At 39.8% G+C, this 23,030-nt stretch overlaps 2 protein-coding genes across 6 annotated transcripts; one reads left to right on the top strand and one right to left on the bottom strand.

Annotated features, from left to right (window-relative positions):
• Nucleotides 1–331: 331 nt before the first annotated feature.
• On the bottom strand, nucleotides 332–15,345 carry LOC118373632 (ras-related GTP-binding protein C). 4 transcript variants are annotated; one of them, XM_035759821.2, is made up of 8 exons: nucleotides 13,139–13,286; nucleotides 11,495–11,588; nucleotides 10,849–11,052; nucleotides 7,719–7,918; nucleotides 6,161–6,275; nucleotides 3,756–3,898; nucleotides 3,376–3,524; nucleotides 332–2,953 (listed from the first exon to the last, which is right to left on the bottom strand). In XM_035759821.2, the coding sequence occupies exons 3-8, from the start codon at nucleotides 11,035–11,037 to the stop codon at nucleotides 2,802–2,804; spliced, it is 948 nt and encodes a 315-aa protein (XP_035615714.1). In that variant the 5' UTR covers nucleotides 11,038–11,052; nucleotides 11,495–11,588; nucleotides 13,139–13,286; the 3' UTR covers nucleotides 332–2,801. The 4 variants fall into 4 exon arrangements, with proteins under 4 accessions (XP_035615714.1, XP_035615716.1, XP_035615715.1 ...); XM_035759823.2 differs by lacking the exons at nucleotides 11,495–11,588; nucleotides 13,139–13,286 and adding an exon at nucleotides 15,025–15,345; XM_035759822.2 differs by lacking the exons at nucleotides 11,495–11,588; nucleotides 13,139–13,286 and adding an exon at nucleotides 14,899–15,032.
• On the top strand, nucleotides 12,504–22,211 carry LOC118373635 (c-Myc-binding protein-like). Of its 2 annotated transcripts, none has more exons than XM_035759830.2 (5): nucleotides 12,504–12,610; nucleotides 21,125–21,197; nucleotides 21,287–21,335; nucleotides 21,631–21,760; nucleotides 21,873–22,211. In XM_035759830.2, the coding sequence occupies exons 1-5, from the start codon at nucleotides 12,590–12,592 to the stop codon at nucleotides 21,915–21,917; spliced, it is 318 nt and encodes a 105-aa protein (XP_035615723.1). In that variant the 5' UTR covers nucleotides 12,504–12,589; the 3' UTR covers nucleotides 21,918–22,211. The 2 variants fall into 2 exon arrangements, with proteins under 2 accessions (XP_035615723.1, XP_035615724.1); XM_035759831.2 differs by lacking the exon at nucleotides 12,504–12,610 and adding an exon at nucleotides 14,118–14,257.
• Nucleotides 22,212–23,030: the final 819 nt, after the last annotated feature.

Below are 23,030 nucleotides of genomic sequence, written 5' to 3' on the forward strand. Positions count from 1 at the left end.
TTGCAAAATGGTTTTCTAATGATCAATTAGCAAATCCAAGTTTATCATTTTAAACAGTGAACACAGGAGGTTGCTGATAATGGGCCTCTACACCTATGTAGATATTCCATTAAAAACAGTTTTTTTAAATTAAAAGAAATCTCCCATTTTCAGCTACAATAGTCATTTACAACATTAAAAGTCTACACTGCATTTCTGATCAATTTGATGTTGTTTTAAATGGACAAAACTAGTTACTTTTCTTTCAAAAACAAGGACATTTCTAAGTGACCCCAAACTTTTGAACGATAGTGTACCTAATGTCCTAAAACAGTAAGTAAAACCAGAAACATTTGCTTTTTATGTGCAAGTGTTTATTTCATGTGAATAATAAAAACTTTGGCAGAACTGACAACAGTGGATTTACTATAGTCCCAAATGTCTACTATTTGCAAAAATCTAATGAACAAAACAAACAACCAAAAGAAAAAACACCTTTCTTCCAACCAGGGCAAAATAATACAGTTGTCATTTTTTTCCCAGGATTCATTTTTCATTGTTAGACCTGGTCTCCCTTACCCACAGTGAAATACAATGAGCAATGTTATGTTGAGAATCATTTAGCTTGACGACACATCATTGCATACATGCTTGGAATGGGTTTTCATATTGGCTTCATGCTGCGGTTCTTGTTTTGCGTGTGGATTGCTGTGATAAAACTGACAAAGTCCTTGAACAGAACCCTCAGCGAAAGCGAAACCTTCACAAAGTTCCAACAAATGTGTAAGTGAAGACAACAGCACAAAGACCAAATTCTAAATCCACCAGTTGTTCTATAATGGCACAGAGTGCTGGGAAGTGACTGAACTGGACCTGAACAAACAATTCACCTTCCACACAACTCGTCTGCGAAGAACACTCCACATCTGTTGGCCTAATGCATTAAACCCCAACCTCCTCAGACAAACAAGAAGCAATGGCCCAACTCCTTGTGACTCTTTGAGACTGACCTAATATAGACACCGAAATGCTGACCAACATCAGTGGAGCTAAAGCACAGTGGAGAAGATTTCCAAAGTTGTTGCTTCTGTCCTATATGCGCCGGACGGCGTCGATGGCGGATGAGTGAATGAAATCGACTAATCACGTAAGGCAGGGTTTGAAGACGTGGTGACCGCCATTTAATTGCCACCATTCTGTTTATCATTATCATAACCATCATTAAAATGATGTGTCGCTATATGCCACACAACCGGAATGTACAGATCCCATCAGAGACCTTTCCTGGTTAGACTGGTCCTAGACCTGTTTGTGCCGTCTTGCCAACTATTTCATTCATGGTCACAAGACGGCACAAACAGATCTGGGACCAGACTAGCTAATTCCTAATGGCATCGGACTCCACCTGCTCGGGTAAAGGGTCACGCTCAAAGAACGTGTGACGTCATACATGTAGGAGTTGCCCACATTAGTTGAAGATTGGTATAGTTGATTGGCTGTTAGTAGCATTTGGTCTATGGCAAGCATCCATACGGGGCAGTATTACAATTGTGTGTCAGAAAGTATGGCTAAACTGACTACTTTATGCGTAAGGGAGATAGATATATCTAGAATGTGCTTGTACTCCATACATCATTTGATAGCCAAGAGAATAAGCCAGTGCCATGGAGTATTTCCTGAAGACTATATTTAGAATATTTTGTCTGTGCAAGATTCTAATGAATCCGATATCCAACTGCAACAAATTGTAGATAGAATCTAGAATGTAGTTTCAGAATCTAGAAGCATCACTGATCAAACCGCTGGTAACAGGTTAATTTTTTTTGCTCAGTTTTCCAACATGGCATATCATTATACAGTATGACACTTCAGCAACTTGGAGCATAGGGCCGACACTGGTAAATCAACATGGGGCAGTCTTGAATCCATAAACGCCAACTATCTTCTTTTCCAGACACACACACACACACACACACACACACACACACACAACAGAAGCAGAAAAATGTAGACACTACAATCCCTTTTGCACTCTGAGGAACCCTGTTTTCTTCAGAATGAGTGAAACCAGAAGCAAAGTCTTGGGCAGCACACAGGCAAGTGAGTAGTGAGAGAACCTTTGCAACAGGCAAGCTCAATCGAAGTAAGGCCTTGAGAAAGTGGCATACTATGTGCATTTTGGATAAACACCAAGCATTTCTTAGAGACTTCGACCCATAAGTCTGCACAGGGTTACACAACTATACTGATCCCCACACAGCCTTTGCAGTTTCTTGTCCTTATCGAGGGTTACATCAATGTTTCATTTTTTATTTTTTTTTAAGTACTTCTTCACATGGATGAACCAGCAGCTAAAACAGACAACGATATTACCAAGCTTCCTCAGGTCTCTTGGGACTTGCAGCACGTGAGGCCTATCTCACTGAAAGTTCCCAAATGACAAATACGCTTTTGCTTGTGTATACCAGTCCAGTTGGACTTTCATTCAGCTGTTTTCGTGCCGAACAGTGGACAACAATGCCTTGCATTCCCACGAAATGTATGAATGTTCCTGGTATCTCTGCATTTTAGTTTCCCTTCCATCCTAGCTTTGTCAGCTCGCAGTCCTCCTTCCCCTCTGAGCATCGGGTTCAGCCCGGACTCATTTAATTTTTTTAGCTCTAGTCCTCTTCCTGTGATTTTTAGGATCTGGGTGGAGAGTTATGATTGGTTTACTGAAAACCCCAATCCATTAGTCTTCTCCGCACGATCCCTCCCCAGCTATTTATTTGAGATCTTTCTGTCCTTTCCTATCATCTCTCCGTCGGTGTGTCCGTCTGTGTTTAGACAGTGCTCCGGGGCATGCCGTTGAGTGTCACAGCCTTGGTGCAGGGCGTGCCGGCCGCCTGGGAGCCCGTCCACGGTGTGGAAACGCCCACCTCAAACACCTCGTGGATGGCCTTCCGGAAACAGTGGAAGTTGTAGTCTATCAAGCCTGGGGAGAGATACGTGTCAATAAGAGAAAGGTATGAATCCATTTTCAAATTCCGTCACCTTAAGAGACTTTGAATATCACTCAGCCGATTACTCCAGAAGTCATGCATTGTTGAAACAAAGAAGAAAACGTGAATAAAGTATCAAGATAAACCAATAACGCCCAGTGTGAACAACATTTACAAAAACAATGGCAGAAAATAACTCAACCAGATCAAATGCTCTCGCCTGAGAAGCTTGAAATTCAACTGACTCCAGACATGACTACTTCCTTAAATAAGACGGTGCCACTCTTCCACTGACATCTGTCTGCATATTGCGCTTGTGGGAGTGAAGTCACACTGGATTGAACGATAATGGGTAAGCAGCTATTGAGAGACAGCTTAATGCAGTAACGAGGAAGTGCTGGGGTGGATGGCTTGCCTTTGCGCTCAAAGCTCTCCTCCCGGAGGATGCAGACCAAAGCCAGGAACTTGGTGACCTCTTTCAGGTAGAGGACTGTGGTGTTGTTCAGCTTGATGATGGCCATGGACTCCTTGTCGTAGGCACTACCACTGCCGTTCTCCTTCAGACTGGAACAACACACAAAATATAGAACGGTCAGTGTAAGGAACTTGTTGAAAATTTGAAAACGTGTTTGATACAGAGACCTAACATATCGGACTTTATAAGACATTAAATGCCTCATACATGCTTGTAACAAGTCAGCTTTTAGTAAAGTGTTGTCAAAAAAAATGACCGCAAAACACACAGCTGTGAACTACACATATCTGACAAGAATTCAGTTACAAAAGGGGACTAACCCATAGATGCAGGAGACATCTATAACCACGTCGATCATGTCGCAGCACAGCTCATAAGACTGCATGTCCACCGGACTGCTGTCTGTGGCGATGTAGATCTTGCTGACCACGTCAAACAGAAAGGCCTTCTCTATGCCCGAGTTCTGAGGACGGAAGGAGGGGAAAAAGGGAGATGAGAGGTATAGGGGAGGAAGGGAGATGAGAGGTATAGGGGAGGAAGGGAGATGAGAGGTATAGGGGAGGAAGGGAGATGAGAGGTATAGGGGAGGAAGGGAGATGAGAGGTATAGGGGAGGAAGGGAGATGAGAGGTATAGGGGAGGAAGGGAGATGAGAGGTATAGGGGAGGAAGGGAGATGGGGAAGGAGGAGGGGCAGAGAAACGGCATCAGTGGCCATTTGGTACTCCTAAAAGCTAGCGTGGCAGAAATCTCTCAGAGCCATCTTTCAGGTCATGTCAACAGCAACGGTTTCAAGGTTTTCCAAGTGAATTATTGAACTCCTAAGTTAAAAAAGGGACATCATTTATTTACCAATGCAAAACTGCGGTGGCTTTTAGCGTACATGTATTTTGATCGGGATTGAAGAGACTTTGGTGTCTGGAAGGTTGGTATTATACAACAACCATAAAAGCATTGCATGAAAGAGTCATCAGGGCTGACGATGATGATGACACACGTCACACTGCGAGTCACACACCAGAGACCATTTCTGCAAAAGCAGGGCTGGGAATTTCCAGGGACCTCATGGTAAGAGCTGTAGCCGTCATGAAATTGTCAGACGGTTATTGTCATGCAATTCAGAGTTATTTTAGATTCAGAGTTATTTTGCAACTTTAGTGGTGAATGTATACAAACCTTAGAAATCAAAAAGATATATAGGCTGCGTGATGTCCCATTATCAAATGGGCAGGAACAGGGGATGCACTTGAATAGCCGAATGGAGGCCAATTTCCCGCCAGTTAGTTTTTCAATTATGCCAGGTAGGCAACTCTGGTTATTTCACACCATGCATCAACCACTGTTTGAGAAGCATGCAGCCTCTGTATGCCATGGGCTCTGCAACCTTGTTACTGCAGCTACCCAGTGCTTACATTTGGGAAACCGAGTGAGAGGAGAGATGGAAACGGACAGCGGTGAGATATTCTGTCGCTGAAAATGGTGATGTGTCAGCCTTATTGACTTGGAAAATATAAAACAATTCCCTATCGCTAGGGTATACAAATGCACTATAAATTGTAGGCCAACTCTGTAAGCCGCCCTGCACAATCAAACGAACCAACAGCGTGGCCAAGACCTACACGTTCTCTTCCCAGACTCACGGATAGAAAGTTTGGAGCGCTGCATAAGGTAACCAGTCCACCCAGTATGCATCATAATACAGTTCCACACTCAAAAAGGTCATTACTAGAGTGTCGGCTAGACCAATTATGTACCAAAGACATCCTAAAATCGCCCCCCCCCCCCTCCATGTTTTTCTGCCATGCGTAATATGCGGTAGGCTATGTATTGTATAACGACAATCATTATTTTATTTCTGTTTGTTTTCCTCGGGGTGACATATAGTACGGGTGTTTTGAATGAATCGTCACCTTAGAAAGCGCTGGCCACTTCGTGGTGTTGAGGCTTTGAAACAACATCCACAACGGCCGTGTTTCCCCACACAGTTTCAAGCGGTTGTTGGACGTCTTTCTTCAAATTGATCAATCACAGTGAGGTGAGCCTGATACCGTTTTGATGAAAGGTTTGTTTGATGTAATTTTCAATGGTATTTGCATTGATGTCAGAGTGGTTAGTTAGAGGGGGAAAAAATGGAGCCCTGAGTACCAGGCCATTAGGACCTGATGGTAGTTAGCGAGTTGGGTACCACCAGCGCATGTCCACAGTGCGTAAGAGCAGACTACCGTGACTCAGCGGTCACGTGGAATTTGACTGCGGTCAGGACTCATGACTGCCGGTGTGGCGGTAATACAGTCACCGCAACAGCCCTACTCATTATACAATATTATCACAATACTTTGGTACCGATACAATATGTATTGCAATTCTCACGATTCTATATGTATTGCGGTTCGATACTGGGATTTTATTGTGACTCGATGTTCCACACATATTGCTGCAGAGGGACGAGAGGGAGCCATGAGGAAACAAGTTGATCAGCCATAGAAATAAAAGTGCTGAAAAAAAATAAAATAAAAAACAGCTTTGGTACAGGTACAGCCAACTAGTAGGGAGGGACTTGCTGAACGTGTCCAATGACAAACATTGGTTTCCGTTTTCCGTTGCAAAATGTTTTGTTATGGTGTGCACTAATGAATCCGACCCAGGTCACATGAATGAAAGAAATGCAAAAAAAATGCCTTCAAATCCAACAGCAAGAAGTAAATCAAGAGAGAATTTGGTACTTACAGATATAAAGATGTTTAGAAGGTTTTCCAGTGTTGGCAGCTGTGGGATAAGCTTCTGGACCACTTTACTGAAGGCCTCGAATATTGAGTGGTCATAGATACTTGTCAAATAGAAACTGAAAGATATATAAAAGAAAGGGAAGTTAGCTATAGGTTTGCACAGGTTAGGACTGATTTGATTACTCAGTTCCTCGTGCTCTGTAGTTCAGGTAAAAACACAAAGTGAGACTGGATCATGTCACAAAACAGTAGAGAACATTACAAACTGAAAGCATTTCTCAGCTTTAAAACACACAAAGATAAGCGATCACTTAATAATGACCATGATGCTACATTTTGGGACAGTCCAACCGCCAAAACAAAAATATCAGCAATGTATTAAAAAGCATTAAGGTAGCGTAACATTTTTAAGGAATTCTATAAATAATTGTAGTGATAGTAACTTCATTGTTCCAAATAGAACATTGGGAAACTTTTAAGGACCGCAGTTCTAACCAACAGAACCAAAGGTCCTAGAGAAGAGGCCAGCAGATGTGACTACAGACTTCGCACAGAGATGTCTTTGCAGTGCAGAGAACACGTCACAACTCAACATGACATCCCTCCTCCCAGCTTCACTATAAATCCACCATCTGCGGGAGCGTGTTTGAACCAGTTTGTCGGTTCATAAAACTACTTGCTAGGCTCAGTATCATTAATGTATAAAGGCCTGTATCTGGGAAATGATCATCGGGGCATGTGATGATATCCCTATCGAAAAACAACCATGTATAGGCAGAGTTCAAATCTGAGGCTAAAGTTTCAACTTCAAAAGAGAATATAGCTAACACTGAGGGCAGTATGAACATAGCGGTACATGATATATAGGGTCCATGGAATCCTTCTGATCCTTTAACATAGACAGTTTGCACCATGAACACTTGCTGTGGGGTTTGTTCGTTAAGAGGCCGGGGTGGAGCATGACAACCGTGCGCTGGAAGTATACAAGCAAACCCTATGTTCCAGGCCCACACACTGACAAGTGTTATTGTCATGCATATGTTATTGCCCCAACTCAGTCAAATGTTGGACCAAAACAAGGGATTTGTTTTGCACCAACATCACAGCAAATATTTTCATCCATGTGCTGTGTAAAGCAAGTCATTTCTGAGAACCCAATCTTACAAGCCTAAATAAACTGGCCAACCAAATCTGATTCAGTCAGATTCCAAAACCTATAAAATAAAGTGACAGAGGTTACAAGAAATGACTTGGCAGCACAGACGACTAGCTTGCTGTGAAAAAAAGATGGCTGACCAAATGCTAAAACTGCTAGCATTTTAGTCAAATGCACATCAACTGAACTCCCATGAGGTCATTGCTGGTTTGAACAGTAGAAAATGAGAATTCGGCCAACAATAGAATACTAACCAAAAATAACAAGGCGATAAGCTGAGAAGGCTAATTAATTTAGCGGAGCTGCTCTTTCTGTAGGTTTTCCTTGGCATACTCTAAAAGGGATGGTTAGAATTTTTTTTTTTTTAACTAACCCTTTAAAAGGGTGAGTGTGGTGGACCTACCTGAGGTGAAGCTTCTCTAGGCTGGCGTCTGCCAGGTCGTCGTTGGCTCTCTGGTGGATGTCCCTCTGGGTCTCGATCTTGTGGTCGTCGGAGAGGCCGTCCACTTTGTGGATGAACACCTCAAAGTTAATCTCAGGGTTGACCCTGTAGGCCCGTGACACGGTGAGGTGGAGTCTGCCCAACGCCTCCACATAGTCATCCTGGGCAGAAAGAAGATCAAAAGAAGAACACACGCACAAACAGAGACAGACAGACCGAGACACACAGAGAGACATAGAGCCTTAGAAAAGGTGGCTTAAAACAAAAGTAGTGTACAAGTGTGCCTAAAAAGTAGACTACATGCATCTTGCTGCCTGCATGCACATTTTCATGTCCATACTATCCAACATGCATAACGCAATCCCCTATGCCAAATTGCAATCCCCGACATCCTACTTGTTACAGTCCCCGGTGGGGGGAGTTAAGACAGAATTCCTGGAGAATTAGGCTACTTTTGAGATTAAAGCAATCGAAGATTAACATAACCATCATAATGCTTCAGATTGAGATTTTGCAAAGTCCCACTGCAAAAATGACGTGTTGAGCAAGCCTGCCAATTTATTTCCCTGCGAATTCTGCATCTGCACTGAGAGATACTGAACGTTGGTGAGATATGGAGTGCCACTCTGCCTCAGTACAGTGGCTTGTACAAACACTTCCTCAAATGAACGCAGCTGGAAAATCTAAATAAACTGGCAAAATGATACAATAGGTTTCATACAACACTTAGACATACAACACTTAGATAATTGACAGCATTAATCAAATCAAATTTATTTATATAGTTACAACTGATATCTCAAAGTGCTTACACCTCAAACAGATAATTGACAGCATTAATGGGATAATCCACCCCCAGAAATAAGAATAATGAAACTCCTTTCAATTTGGTGAAAGCCTATGTTCTTTCAGTGGGTAAAATAACAATTCCCCCCAGTGATTTAACTTCTAAGTGGTCCGTCTGAAACCAGGAAATCGTGTAGGAACGCGTCATAGCTACATGGTTCTCGTCACTGGAGATATGGGATAACACACTATGACATTTCACAACGCTTTTAAAACAATTAGGCCTACCTGCACTCCAGATCACCAAATCAGCCAATAGATGGTATGGGCATACTTGTCTAGAACACATACATCCATTTAAATCGTCATAACAAAGTATATACTGTTTTTCGCTTAGATGTGCTCATTCTAAACAGTGAACCAAATTTATTCAAGTCAGTTTCTCCTTCAAGTACTATATTGCAATGCGCCCTGTGTGGCTGTTGGAAATGTGGGAAAAGGCCATTATTGCTATAGCAACGTACTCTGTACTCGCTCTGTGGAGAGGCGAACTCTGTGAGAGTCTCCTAAATTGATAGTGCCGTTTTAGGCAATTTTACAGCAAGCTACTTCACATGCTGATATTGACTTTGGTATTATTGCGTGTAGCTATGTTAGCTAGCTACCTAGCCAGCCCAGAGAGAGTATTGCATTGTGGGTTTTGTAGTTGACTTGCGCTGCAGATTTCCACAACAATTTTCACATTGCTACCAACCTTACAAAGACAAAATTAAACATTTGTTCACAAAAAAATATTGTTATTCAAGACTGATAATCATAGGAATTAGTGGTTTAGGGTGGATTATCCCTTTAAGGTTGAGAAAAAAACACCAGCAATGAGGACACGGTGTCCTGTTCCGGGTTATAGGGATGTGACAAATGGACAATGTCTCCTAATATTTCAACTGCAAAAAAAATAAATTGGGGGGGGTCCATTAACAAATATATATATATAACTGTACCTCAATTCCACCATGCAAACTTTGCATTTCCTTCTCAAAGTGTTACCATACTGGACTTTTTACGAACTGTTAAAGTGATGACGTAGTGGTGGATAGTCGACTCCAAAATAATTTATTCCTTGACTCCTTCCACGTCGACTCCCATTTCTGAGTGTCAAGATTCGATTCAGCTACGAATCCACTCCTAAGATTCAGTATTTTTGGAACTGAGGAGGCTGATTAGTTGCCGTACTTCCGAAAATACAAACACTTGCATCTTTCATAGCGTGCTAGTGAGGGACAGAGTGAAGGGCATAATATAGGCAGGTCAGACAACAGACAGACAGTCAGAACCGTGCACTTGGCCCATCTATCGGCAATTAAAAGCGGTCTCTCGCAATGGAATGCTGTATCTCACAATTTCTGAGCTTGCAATGTCTCGCAACTTCAGTAAAGCAAGGCCTACCATCAATGAATAGGCTAGAATATTGAGCGAGATGCAACACTTCGCTCTCAGTCACACACAGTACATGCACATGTGCACGAGTTCACTTCACATGCTGTTCACAACGAGGTAGCAAGGGCACCAAAACAGCTGAGAAGTTGATCCTTGCACTTCAACCCTCCTAGTTGTTGCAGAAACTGACCTACTATGCTGTTTACTTTCTGCACCAAAGTAAAAAATAAAATATATTATTTTTCGGTTAGGGAGTTTAACGTAAAGGATCCCAATTTCATTTAAACGTTGTAACTTTCACACCCCTAGTTCATTAGGCACCAAAACGGAAGAACGGCGTGAAACAGGGAGGGACTACCTGGACACGTCCAATGAGAAACGCTCAATTTCGTATTCTGTTGAAAAGATAGAAATGTAGTGACTCTGAGAACTCCTTTCAACGTGATCATTAAATTGAGATAAACTACTGTGGCCTACCTGATTAAATTAGCTTTGATTTAGATAATGGTTAAGATCACTTTGTTCCAGCAGTTAGGATAACAATGTGCACCGTCTTGGGAAAACATCTGTGACAATCAATTGTCTTTGAAGCGGTGGGTCACTTAACGTTTCAACATTAGAAGCTTAGTCTGTGCTGCAGGGTAGAAGTAATATAGAATACACTTATATCATCCACTTCTCTATAAACACATTAAGTTTTATCCATGACATGAATGAGTATTCTGTTAAAATGCTGTGGTCTGAAGGGCTTTTTCACTTTCTAGTAATTCTAGGAGATCAGACATTTGTCAATTATGGTGTTCAACATGTCAGTAAGTAAGTCAACCATTGTGGTTTTTAATGCACATTTAAAACTCAAGCTTTTCACCTGTGCGTCAATGACGAATATCAAAGCCCCCGTGCCTCTGAAAATCATCTCGTAGTCAAAGGTGGGGTCGAAGAAGTCCACTTGACCCGGGAAGTCCCAGATCTGGAAGTTGACAAACGAGCTACTGGAGATGTCGTCCTTGTAGATCTTGTTGGTGCTCTCCAGGAACAACGTCTCGTTGGGAGACATTTTGTGGAATACCACCTGAAACAGGAAATGAGACATAGTGCTGTTAAGACAAAATGACCACACCTAGACCTACTGCTTCCTTCTCAAAATACCAAAAGAGAGACACTCCATTTTGAGAGTTTGTTAATCCGTCACTACTAGAGAAAGAAGCCAAAGCACATGTTTCTGGACTAGCAAGAGGCTTAAGGGAAGAAAGTACTCTTCGTCTCAACACTTAGGGTCATGGATTTAGATGTGCCTTCAACAACAGTGTAGCACTGCACAACTATAGTCTATGAATTAGAATATACGAGAAGAACACAAATAAGCCATGGAACTAAATAGTTTGGCACCATTAAAGACATTACTCCAGTACTTTGACGACAAAAAGCATTTTATTTAAACCTCCCACCTTGGGCTGGATGTGTCAATGTGTAGCTCACATATGCATAATCTATGAGCAGAATTACTTATTTACCTCAATTAGCCACAAAATCCTTAGTTTGAAAGTGTTTTATTGAAGCGGTGTCTTGCCATTTCTCCCCCATGTGGGCTTCTTTCAGAACTGCTGGCTAAAAAGTAAGCAAAAGTACCGGAAAGTCTGTTTAATACGTTGTGTGTTGTGACTCTTGTATCTTCTACTACTGAAGCAGAAATACTTTCAGATTAATTCCAGGTTACAGGATTTCTTCCTACCTGTATCAAAATGGGTGAAGGCATTGCCCCCAATATCTTAATAAGAACCCAAAATGTCTGCTACAAAACAACTACATCTGTGATAAATCATCTAAAACTGGCAAAAAGGGAAGTTATATGGTGCATCTAGAATTAATTGCATTTTCCTAGAAAGAGCATACTTATTGAACCATATTAGTGATGATATGACTTGCAAAATGTGTGGCTTTATCTGTGCTGTCATGAGGGAGGTGGTTTAGCAATATAAATGTTGATTGAAAGGGCCTGCCAAGATTTGGGACGCCAGAGAATAGATTTTAGACAGGCAGACAGTCACGTGCCCAATCCATACAGGTGATCACACCGCGCACACACACGAGTGCTGAGCAAGAAACACGCTTTCACCTGATAAATGATTAACAAGTTACCTAGCAAAAGTTTGTTTTACATAAATACGTTTGAATTAATTGCATATTATTTGCACTCGTTAGCTGAACCAACTTGCTAGCTCAGTGGCTAACATCAATTGAAATCGTTGGCTGAACCTCCCTAGAAACAGTGGTGGAAAAAGTACCCAATTGTCATACTTGAGTAAAAGTAAAGATACCTTAATAGAAAATGTCTCAACTGAAGTTAAACAGTGAAAGTCACCCAGTAAAATGAGTACAAGTATTTTGTTTTAAATATACGTATGTATAAAAAGAAAATGCAATTGCTAAAATATACTTAAGTATTGAAAGTAAAACTAAATTTAAAATTCCCTATATTAAACAAACCAGACGGCACCATTTTTTATGTATTATTTACGGATAGAAAGGGGCACACGCCAACACTCAGACAACATTTACAAACGAGGCATTTGTGTTTAGTGAGTCCGCCAGATCAGATGCAATAAGGGATGACCAGGGATGTTCACTTGGTAAGTGCGTGAATTGGATCATTTTCCTGTCCTGCTAGCCATGCAAAATGTAACGAGTACTTTTGGGTGTCAGGGGAAAATGTATAGAGTAAAAAGTAGATTAATGTTTAGGAATGTAGTGAAGTAAAAGTAATCCAAAATATAAATAGTAAAGTACAGATACCACAAAAACCTACTTTAGAAACAAAGTATTTTACCACCACTGCCTAGAAAGAATGCAACACCACGGAGTTTTTTAAACCAAACCATCTCTGTAGATGCTAGCGATACTAACGTGTTTTGGCTTGCTTGTCATGTAGCAGTAACTTGCTACTCAGACCAGGATGACAACTGGTCTTTAACATAGAAGTAAGGTTTGACGTTCAGAGTGGATGCATGTTACTATATTAACCCCATGAATGTTTAGAAGTTGTGGCAATGTTAGCAAGCCATTTCAATAACTGGTGATGATAGCTATAGTTACTGATTGAACCAAAATAAGGCGTTATGTAAAGACAGATTAATCATGTCCGCCGAGATCGCTCCTACCTTCTGTATTGACGATTTGCCACTTCTTCGTAAACCCATCAACAGAATTCTCGGTTTGCTGTCAGATGGAGTTGGGCTATCCTCGATGTCGGCCTCCTCTTCTCCATAGCCAAAATCTTTGGGAAACGAGTCCGCTACCCCGTAGCTGTCTGCCAGCGGTTCCACTTCGTACTGAATCGACATTTTGACCCGACGACGCTCGCTTCCCCCAATCCCCCCTCACCCTATTAGTTTTACGCACTCCTGCTTTTACCGAAAAATCCTTCCACACCGCCAATAAAACGTAAAATACAGTTTAAATGCATCAATAATGCCAATGTTACTTGCAAATCCAGAGTGTGTTGTAATATTCTCCTTCAGATCTTCGGTCCCCTATATTTCCCTTTCGCTGCTCTTCAATCACCTCCGAATCTAATTGGACGATGTACATAGGATGCGAATAATAGTTGGTTAACCAGGGTGTCAATCTGCCGAGACTGGTTCTACCATTGTCAGATGTTTGCAGTCAGCTGACCAAGTAGCCTACTGCCAGAGAGGACGAAACGAAGCGAGAGGGTCCACTCCCATCAAAATCTGTCCCCGTGGGAATACAGCGATAAGCAGACCGAACTATGAGACCGATAAACAGACCGTATATGCCTTCCCGCTAATTAGTGCGGAGACAAGAGCATCTCGTCATTATATACAGTATCTCTGCTATGGCACATGCTTGTTTTGTGACCTTTCAACTGGAGATATTTAGGCTGAAAATGTATAGTTTTGACTGATTTATTTTGTTTTGACGATGGATGTATCCCTTTGATTCATTGTACAATTATACAATCAATGTCATTCCAGTATTGTTTTCCATCTGTGGAATGAATCCACATTCAATCAAAATATAAAGTGTAAAACTGTCTGTGTGAAGCCTACAAAATCACCAGCAGAGGACAGAAAAAGACCGTACAGAAAGTATTTCAATAAAACTACACTGCGCATGCTCTAAGCACGAGCGTTCTTGTATTGACTCCAAGGCTACCAGGGAAACTTGCTTGTTGTTGCAGGCGGTGATAGTCGTCAGAACGTCAGTTAGCAGTAAAGCCAAGGTTTAACGTTAATTTCATAATGGCACACCACAGAGTAAGTGGACTGCGTATCATGTTTTACATTGGCGTGATTAACGATAGAAAATGGCATGGTTTCCACAACCAGGAGAGCTTAGTTTTCCCAGATGTAACGTTATAACGCGTTAGCGAGCTAATGTAGCGTGTTACACATTTGCTGGATAGGTAGAGGAGTCAACTACATGGTGTAGGAATTTTCTGATGAACTTCACCAACTGAGTGGAGCCGAGACCAGGCTTTGTGGAATGTAGTCCCAACTACATCGATTCGCTCAAGGTCAATTACTTTTTTTTTAATGTAAATTATGAAACGCCCACATTGTACCTATGTTTGTCCTCTGTAGTTGCGTACCCTTTGTTTGCTGAAATCATACTTTTTCAATAAACTGTAATCTAATACTACGGTTATAGTCAGTTTCCAAACCCAGAGGCGAGACTCCCGAGAAAGCTTGCGAAACAGACCAGGCCGGGGTATGGTGTTTGATAAAACAATGAGATAATTGAAAAGGTTTTCCTGTGAGTTTCTTTTCTTAATCTGAAGGTACAACCTAGATTCGAGACAATATCGTAAGTAGTTGAACATGTTATTACTCCACTCTCGTGTAAGTGACAAACTGACACGTTTGAATTTGTCAAAAAAACTTTGTCGAAGGAGTACCTTTGGTTGACGGATTGCACATGCTCAGCGCGAGAGGACCTTTCGACCCAATGACCTGTTTGAATTAGTCAAAAACAACTTTTTCGAATGCGCTTTGCTAGCCGACGTCTCCATGAAGTCACCTACCTTGTGACTGGTTTTTCTATTGACGAAGCAGTATTAGCTTCTCTTCATATGAAAAAGGTGCCAAGATGGCGGCTTGAACAGGCCCCCTTTTTTTTACCGAACTCCGTACCAAACTTCAGAACGATTATAATATTCCTTATGTTGTTTACCTATAACAAGCATCAGGTGACTATTTTTCAGGAACACCCAGGTACTTCAATTTATTAGTTTGCTCTTGTATGACCAGAAGACCTATTTTGTTAACAAACTTACGAAGAAGATGTTGAAAGGCTGTATTTTTTTAAATGTATACCGTAACTAAGATACTGTTTTAAAGGGCATACAGGTCTGCTCTGACTTTACACGGTTATTGTTCTATCTAGTTATTAATACTTATTTCCAAAAAAAGGTCTTAGGAACATGTACATGTAAAACATTTTTTATTCATTTTTTTTATGATCAGTTTTCATATGCACTTAAAATAGTAGGTACCCTTTTTTATTATTATTATTCATTTTTATTTTATTTCTGAGTAGTTCCTGATTACACTAAAGAGGATTTTTAGTCTCTCTTACCACAATAACCCTTGGTTTGGTCTTGAACATAATTTTCAATTGAGTTGAATTTCAAAGCCGGATAACGTCCAGCTCAAAGTTTATATGGAATAAGCCATTTTCACTTTAAATTGACTTAAATGGTGCAGATCTCGGTTCCTTATCGTTTACGTTCACTGCTCCTATGTCTTTGACTCATCCTACTACAGTTTATACTTTATATAATCTTTGTTTTGTCTTTGTCTATAGTTTCTCTTAATGGTAGGCGATTACTAAACAATGTGAAGCGCAAGGCCTTTTTTTTTATTTGCTAAACCATTTTGAACAGATTTTTTTTCTTTTTTCAAGAGTCTCACTCAATTTCGGCTGATGCCAACTTCTGGAGGTCACAATGGGGCAATGATATTTGGCTTTCCCGTGGATCTGAACGCTCCGCTGGTGTCACTACAAATACCTTTGGTGGTAATATTCTACACTCGGAATGTGACCCCTTTGGTCACTTTATTTGTCTTGTGATCAGTTACAATGACATTATGCTCATTACTGTAAACTTAGTACAACACCAAACATGAGAATGATGAGTTACTTGAATCTATAGAGAAACATATACTTCATTGGTTATCTACATTTCCCAGTTCGTTATTATTGATAGGCGGGGACTTTAACATTACTATAGATAATTCAACTGATAGATGGCCCCCAGGTAGGTCAACCAATCAGAATTTGGGTTTAATACTTTTTATGGAAAAGTTTGATCTTACTGATATATGGAGAGAGAGGTTTCCGGCTGACAGATCATTCACTTGGAGTTACAAAACAGGTCCCAGACAATCCAGAATAGATGTTTGGCTTATATCCAAATGTATTGATAGTGAGTGTGTTACTACAAATATTTGTACTTCACCCCTCACAGACCATAGGGCCATTTACATTGATATCGAAATATTTACCCCTGATACTAACCTTGGTAGAGCATCCTACTGGAAGCTAAATAGCTCATTATTAAATAATGATATAGTTACATTTTAGGTCTGGTCTCACACTTTTGGGAAAGGGTTTGTGAAGAAAAATATTTTTGCAAGAACTGGGAGCTCTCTTTTGATGTGTCCAAATACCTTAGAATATATGGTAGTAATCTTGCTAAAACCAGAAGAGCTGAGGAGGAAAATGTGATCATTAAGATAACTTCACTTTCTCAGAGGTCCCCAGCCAGCCTCTCAGGGGAGGAAAAGATGGAACTAATTGAGTTACAAAATAAACTGGATAATATATATATATATATAGATTAAAAGCAGAAGGAGCCTTTATTAGATCTAGGGAAAAATGGATTGAGGGTGGAGAACATAATTCATCCTATTTCTTTAGACTTGAGAAATTTCACTCTAAAAATAACACTATCCATAAGTTAAACATTGATGGTGTTATTACAGGTGACCAAAAATTAATCGCTAAATACTGTAGCAATTGTTACAGAAAATTGTATAGCTCTACATACTGTCAGGAATCCACATGTTTTTTTAACTCACTGAATAATGTTCTCTATCAGTGATATAGAATCTAAACAGTGTGACGAACCCATCAAAGTTGAAGAAATTAGTCTATCAAACATCTAATGAACAATAAGTCACCAGGTGTTGATGTAATTACATCAGAATTTTACAAATTATTTTCTGAACAAGTAGCTCCCTTCCTATTTGAAGTCTTTTTAGAGAGTATTAAAAACAATGTTCCCCCTCCTACAATGAGTCAGGGGTTAATAACACTGATACCTAAGCCTAAAAAAGAAGTGCTGCTCATCGATAACTGGCATCCAATTTGTCTTCTTAATAATGACTATAAGATATTAGCCTTACTACTTGCAAAAATAATTAAAGAAGTCCTGGATGCAATCATTGATGAAACACAGTCTGGCTTCATGAGGAACAGACATATTTCTAACGATGTCAGACTAGTATTAGACATACTGAGACATACTTGACTACTGAGACCTAATAACTGAGGATAGCTTCATATTATTTTTAGATTTTTATAAAGTATTTGACACAGTAGAGATTCTTTCTGTAAGGCTATTAAGACTCTATGCAAATGGTAACCACTCTATCAAATTGAAATATGGCACCTCACCTAGATTTGCTTTAAAGAGAGGAATTAGGCAAGGTTGTCTTATCTCTCCATACCAGTTTTCATTAATCACCCAACTTCTTGCAAATTCTTTAAATAATAGTCCTATACAAGGTATTTCCATAGCTGGTAAAGAAATTATTATAAGACGCTAACCAAATTCCCATATCGATCAATGTAATACAATCATTTTCCAAAGTGTCTGGTCTATATCTTAACATTAATAAATGTGAACTCATAGTTGTCAACCTCCTCGTTCAGGGGCAGAATGACATATTTTCACCTTGTCAGCTCGGGGGCATACAATCTTGGAACCTTACAGTTAACTCGTCCAACGCAATAACGACCTGCCTCTCTCTCGTTGCACTCCACAAGGAGACTGCCTGTTACGCAAATGCAGTAAGCCAAGGTAAGTTGCTAGCTAGCATTAAACTTATCTTATAAAAAACAATCAATCATAATCACGAGTTAACTACACATGGTTGAGGATATTACTAGATATTGTCTAGCGTGTCCTGCGTTGCATATAATCTGACTGAGCATACAATCATACAGGTATCTAAGTATCTGACTGAGCGGTGGTAGGCAGAAGCAGGCGAGTAAACATGAATTCAAACAGCACTTTCGTGCGTTTTGCCAGTAGCTCTTCGTTGTGCTTCAAGCATTGCTCTGTTTATGACTTCAAGCCTATCAACTCCCGAGATGAGGCGGGTGTAGCCGAAGTGAAATGGCTAGCTAGTTAGCGCGCGCTAATAGCGTTCCAAACGTCACTCGCGCTGAGCCTTCTAGTAGTTGTTCCCCTTGCTCTGCATGGGTAACGCTGCTTCGATGGTGGCTGTTGTGTTGCTGGTTCGAGTCCAGGGAGGAGAGGGACGGAAGCTATACTGTTACACTGACAATAAAGTGCCTATAAGAACATCTAATAGTCAAAGGTTAATGAAATACAAATGGTATAGAGGGAAATAGTCCTATAATTCCTATAATAACTACAACCTACAACTTCTTACCTGGGAATATTGAAGACTCCTGTTAAAAGGAACCACCCGCTTTCATATGTTCTCATGTTCTGAGCAAGGAACTGAAACGTTAGCTTTCTTACATAGCATATATTGCACTTTTACTTTCTTCTCCAACACTTTGTTTTTGCATTATTTAAACCAAATTGAACATGTTTTATTATTTACTTGAGGCAAAAAAAAAATTATTGATGTATTATATTAAGTTAAAATAAGTGTTCATTCAGTATTGTTGTAATTGTCATTATTACAAATACATTTTTTTAAATCATCAGATTAATCGGTATCGGCTTTTTTGGTCCTCCAATAATCGGTATCGGCGTTGAAAAATCATAATCGGTCGACCTTTAATCTCTAGACTAACATATGGCGCTCTATCTTTATATCTTGACAGTAAAATAAGCAAGGAGATAGACCAGATGCGTTTCAACTTTCTTTGGGGAAACCGTACCCATTACATTAGGAAAACTGTTGTAATGAACACTTATGAGAATGGTGGGCTGAATTTTCTGGACTTTAATACTTTTAAGATCAATTGGATAAAACAATTCCTAAGAAGACCCTCTTCTACCTGGAAATGTATTCCTCATCATGTCTTCTCTACTTCTGGTGGCCTTAACTTCATGTTGTTTTGCAATTACGATATTGACAAAGTTCCAGTGAAACTTTCTGCTTTTCATCGGCAGGTTTTCTTGTCATGGTCCTTAATTTATAAACACAAATTTTCTCCACACAGATATTATATATGGAAAAATCGCAATATATTGTATAAAAATACTTCTTTGTTTTTAGAATTGGTTCCGAAATAATATCCTATTGGTGAGCCAACTGGTAAATGCAGAGGAGAGGGTATTTTACTCAGTTATAAAGAATTCTTATCACTTTACAGGTCCCTGTAACACCTAAAGATTTTGCAATTGTTTTAGATGCCATTCCCTCAGGTGTTGCTCTGTTATTCAGGAACATGTCAAGACCTGACCCTCAGAGCCTACCATCTATTGACCCTATTTACTCATCAGTAGGAAAGATTTGTTTCTCTTTTGGTCCATTCAAATACAGAGCGATACGAACCTTGTTTCAGCAGGATGTTGTATCTATCTATACCTTATGTCATGCCTTATTGGAATGGATTTATTGATATCTGTTGGAAAAAAGTTTGGATGTTGCCACACACATGACCTACTTGTTAACAAAATTAAGGAAGTTTCCTTTAAAATTATTCATAAATATTATGAAGAAGTTTAAAGAAAACATCAACTCAAATTGCTTCCTTTGTAATGACCACCCAGAAATTGTTGGATCTTTTTTGGCATTGTATTCATCTAGGGAAACTGGCAAGACATCAGTAGATTTATAATTTAACACATTTATGAAGATTTTACACTATTGTGGAGAGGTGTACTGCTTGGATTCTTTACCTAGGATAGAAATAAGCTGAAACATTCTTATGTAATTAATTTCATTTATTCTTTTGGCCAAATTTCATATACACAAATGTAAATTTGCCAACAAAAATAAAAACACTATCTTACCCTACAAAAAGAAATGTAACATTCTACTAACAAAAAAGCTGTTAGAATTCTAAGTGTATGTATGTCCCTTAAGGTCCTTGTGTAATTGTAATGTGATATTGTACCCCCTAGCTCGATTGTCCATTGTATATAATCTATGTATACTTGTTCCCTCATGTACTTTCTGTATTGATTTGTTGTTAATAAAATAAATGTAAAAAGCTTCTCTTCATTGATACCACCATCGACTGTTTCCTTGTTGAGATTCAATTGGCACATGCGCATTTGCGATTAGTTGCCATCTTAGAGCAGTGAGCAAAGTCGGATGTTGTATTTGATTAACGTCTATTGAAAAAGTATGGATTTCAGCAAACAAAGGCACGCAAACATGGGTACAAGCTTTATCAATTAATGTATTGACCTTGGGCGAATCACTATCGTCTGAGCTAGTTTCCACAGAGCCTGTCCTCGGCTACACTCAGGTGAAGTTCATCAGAAACCAACTTCACCGTGGAGTTTAGTCCGTTACTGGCTGGCTAGCTAAACCTGTAGCTAGTTCGTTTATTACCACGGAACAATACTCAATTTGGATTTTTTTTTTCTCAATACACTGTAAGGAAGGCTATAATCTTTCTTGCAATTGTTCTAGTCCCATTAAGATATTAGATTCCTTGATGGAATCATTGATTAGAAATGACTGGACAGGTGAAAGCCACGTGGTTGGAGCCCTTGCATCCACCTGTCCAATTATATATTATTAACAGTGGTTATTACATCAAGGGAGGTATGAATGCACAGGGCATTGTTCCTTCCATTTCTTGGGCAAAATGGTGCCAGCAGCATCATGGATGAACTAGCTAATTACTGAACCCTGAATAAATTGGAAGTATCATTTGTCTCAATCCCAATGTGTTCACAGGCTTCAGAGTCCAAACGAGAGCAGTTTCGGAGATACCTGGAGAAGGCTGGTGTCCTTGACAGCCTCACCAGTGGTGTGTTTATTTAGAATATTTAATTAACTTTAATAGTTCATCTTATTTGACCTATGCAAATTACTTAAACGGCTTGTGCCTTATTGCAGTGCTGGTGGCATTGTATGAAGAGACGGAGAAACCCAACAATGCACTTGAGTATCCTTTAAAAAATGTTTTTGCAAATGATATTTCCTACATAATGTAGACATGCAGAACTATGTTTTTGGAAGTCGATGAAACAGATACACACCCCCCCCCCCATTCAGAATCTGACCTTTCTGTTGCCTTTAGTGTAGCGACCTGAAGTGCTCACACAGACAGAACAAGTGTCGACTGCCACAGATCGGGATGGGATGCTTTTCTAAAATATTAAAATAACACATTTTCAATGACAACGAGGTTGAGATTTAATTCCTCCTCAGCACACTGTCATTTCTTTAACAAGATCCAGTTTCCTCAAGCAGCACTTGGGTGTGGCTGGCCAGGAGTCTGCAGACACTGAGGCACTCCAGCAGGAGCTAAGAGACATGAGGCAGAGGTGTGAGCTGCTGGCTGAGGAGAACAAAGACCTCAAGAACAGGGTAGACCTGCCTATGATTATTTTTCATCGAGTATGTTGATCTATACATGGTAGGCTTGCACTTTTCATAACTAATGAATTAATCGAATCTCTGTTTTTACACATTTCCTTAGCTTCAACGCTATGAGCCTACGCAAGAGGATGGAGCTGCGGAATAAAAAGTGACTCGGCTTTATTGAAGTCAGTTTGTTAGAAACTATGATTTTTACGGCAAGCCAAAACCAACCATGGGAGGCAAGGGAGTTTATACACCTGTTATTTTTTATTTTCTTCATACTCTGTTTAAATATTTAACTTATTTTGTATATTTGATATATTGAAATATAATAGCTTTTGTCCCTTTATGATTGTCTCCTCCCTCTCATAAAAGCAAACCCCCCTTTTCTGCTTTCAGTGTACTTCAGCCTGCTGCATACCAATGCTTTGTCTCTAGTAAACAAACGGTAACATGATGGTATTTTCCTTTTTTTAATCACATTAACATATTTGTTACAATATAGAAATCTTACATCATGATATCACTTTTGTACTGTGTGCCCAGAGGCTCTGCTGGCGTTAATTGAAATGCCCCACAACCCTTAACAGAAAAGCTGTGCCTAAAAGAACGTGGAGACAAGTTCATCAACAGGGCCATTGTAACCGTCATACATGGTTTTACGATGATAGTATGGACATAGTTAATGCAAAATAAAAATCTAGATATAAGCTTTTATAAATATGAAATTAGGTCTTTCATGCAATATACATTATTTAGACTACATACTCTATTTTCAGTGGTCAATAAGCTGCTTTGGCTGAGTTTTAGACAAGCGAACCCAATTCTGATATTTTTCCACTAATTGGTCTTTTGACCAATCAGATCTTTTTCAGAGCTGATTTGATTGTTCAAAAGACCAATTAATGAATCAAAATTCTGAATTGGACTGCCTGTCTAAACGTAGCCATAGTTCTAGCACTAAGACATATTTTCATGGTTTCTCTCTAAACAATGGTGTTTAAAATGGACCGGAACACACAGAAACCATTCAACGGTTTCACTGCTGTGTGATCTGTACTGTTGTTTTTTCCTGTTTTAGCTGCAACACTTTTAAAAGCAGGTCAATATTCCCAATAGAAAACCCCCACACCCAATGTTTGATCGATGTCTTGCGTCATCACAAAGTATGACAGAGGCTTTGAAGCTGGTGAATACAAAAATAAACTACCAAGTAGAGGAGTTCAACAGTTCAGAAACAAAGAGGTGCCATCTTATAAAACAGATCTATCCATTT

Source organism: Oncorhynchus keta, chromosome 34 (assembly GCF_023373465.1).
Source record: "Oncorhynchus keta strain PuntledgeMale-10-30-2019 chromosome 34, Oket_V2, whole genome shotgun sequence".
NCBI lineage: Eukaryota > Metazoa > Chordata > Actinopteri > Salmoniformes > Salmonidae > Oncorhynchus > Oncorhynchus keta.

What these genes read in the sequence shown, in the direction of transcription:
- LOC118373635 (XM_035759830.2), top strand. Translation starts at nt 12,590, where the DNA reads ATGACCAGGGATGTTCACTTG. An exon ending in CCTTGACAGCCTCACCAGTG is followed by an intron (nt 21,198 to 21,286) that starts GTGTGTTTATTT and finishes GCCTTATTGCAG; the next exon opens with TGCTGGTGGCATTGTATGAA. An exon ending in AAACCCAACAATGCACTTGA is followed by an intron (nt 21,336 to 21,630) that starts GTATCCTTTAAA and finishes AACAAGATCCAG; the next exon opens with TTTCCTCAAGCAGCACTTGG.
- LOC118373632 (XM_035759820.2), bottom strand. Translation starts at nt 13,321, where the DNA reads ATGTCGATTCAGTACGAAGTGGAACCGCTGGCAGACAGCTACGGGGTA. An exon ending in TTCTAAACATCTTTATATCT is followed by an intron (nt 3,899 to 6,160) that starts GTAAGTACCAAA and finishes TTCCGTCCTCAG; the next exon opens with AACTCGGGCATAGAGAAGGC. An exon ending in GATGTCTCCTGCATCTATGG is followed by an intron (nt 3,525 to 3,755) that starts GTTAGTCCCCTT and finishes GTGTTGTTCCAG; the next exon opens with TCTGAAGGAGAACGGCAGTG.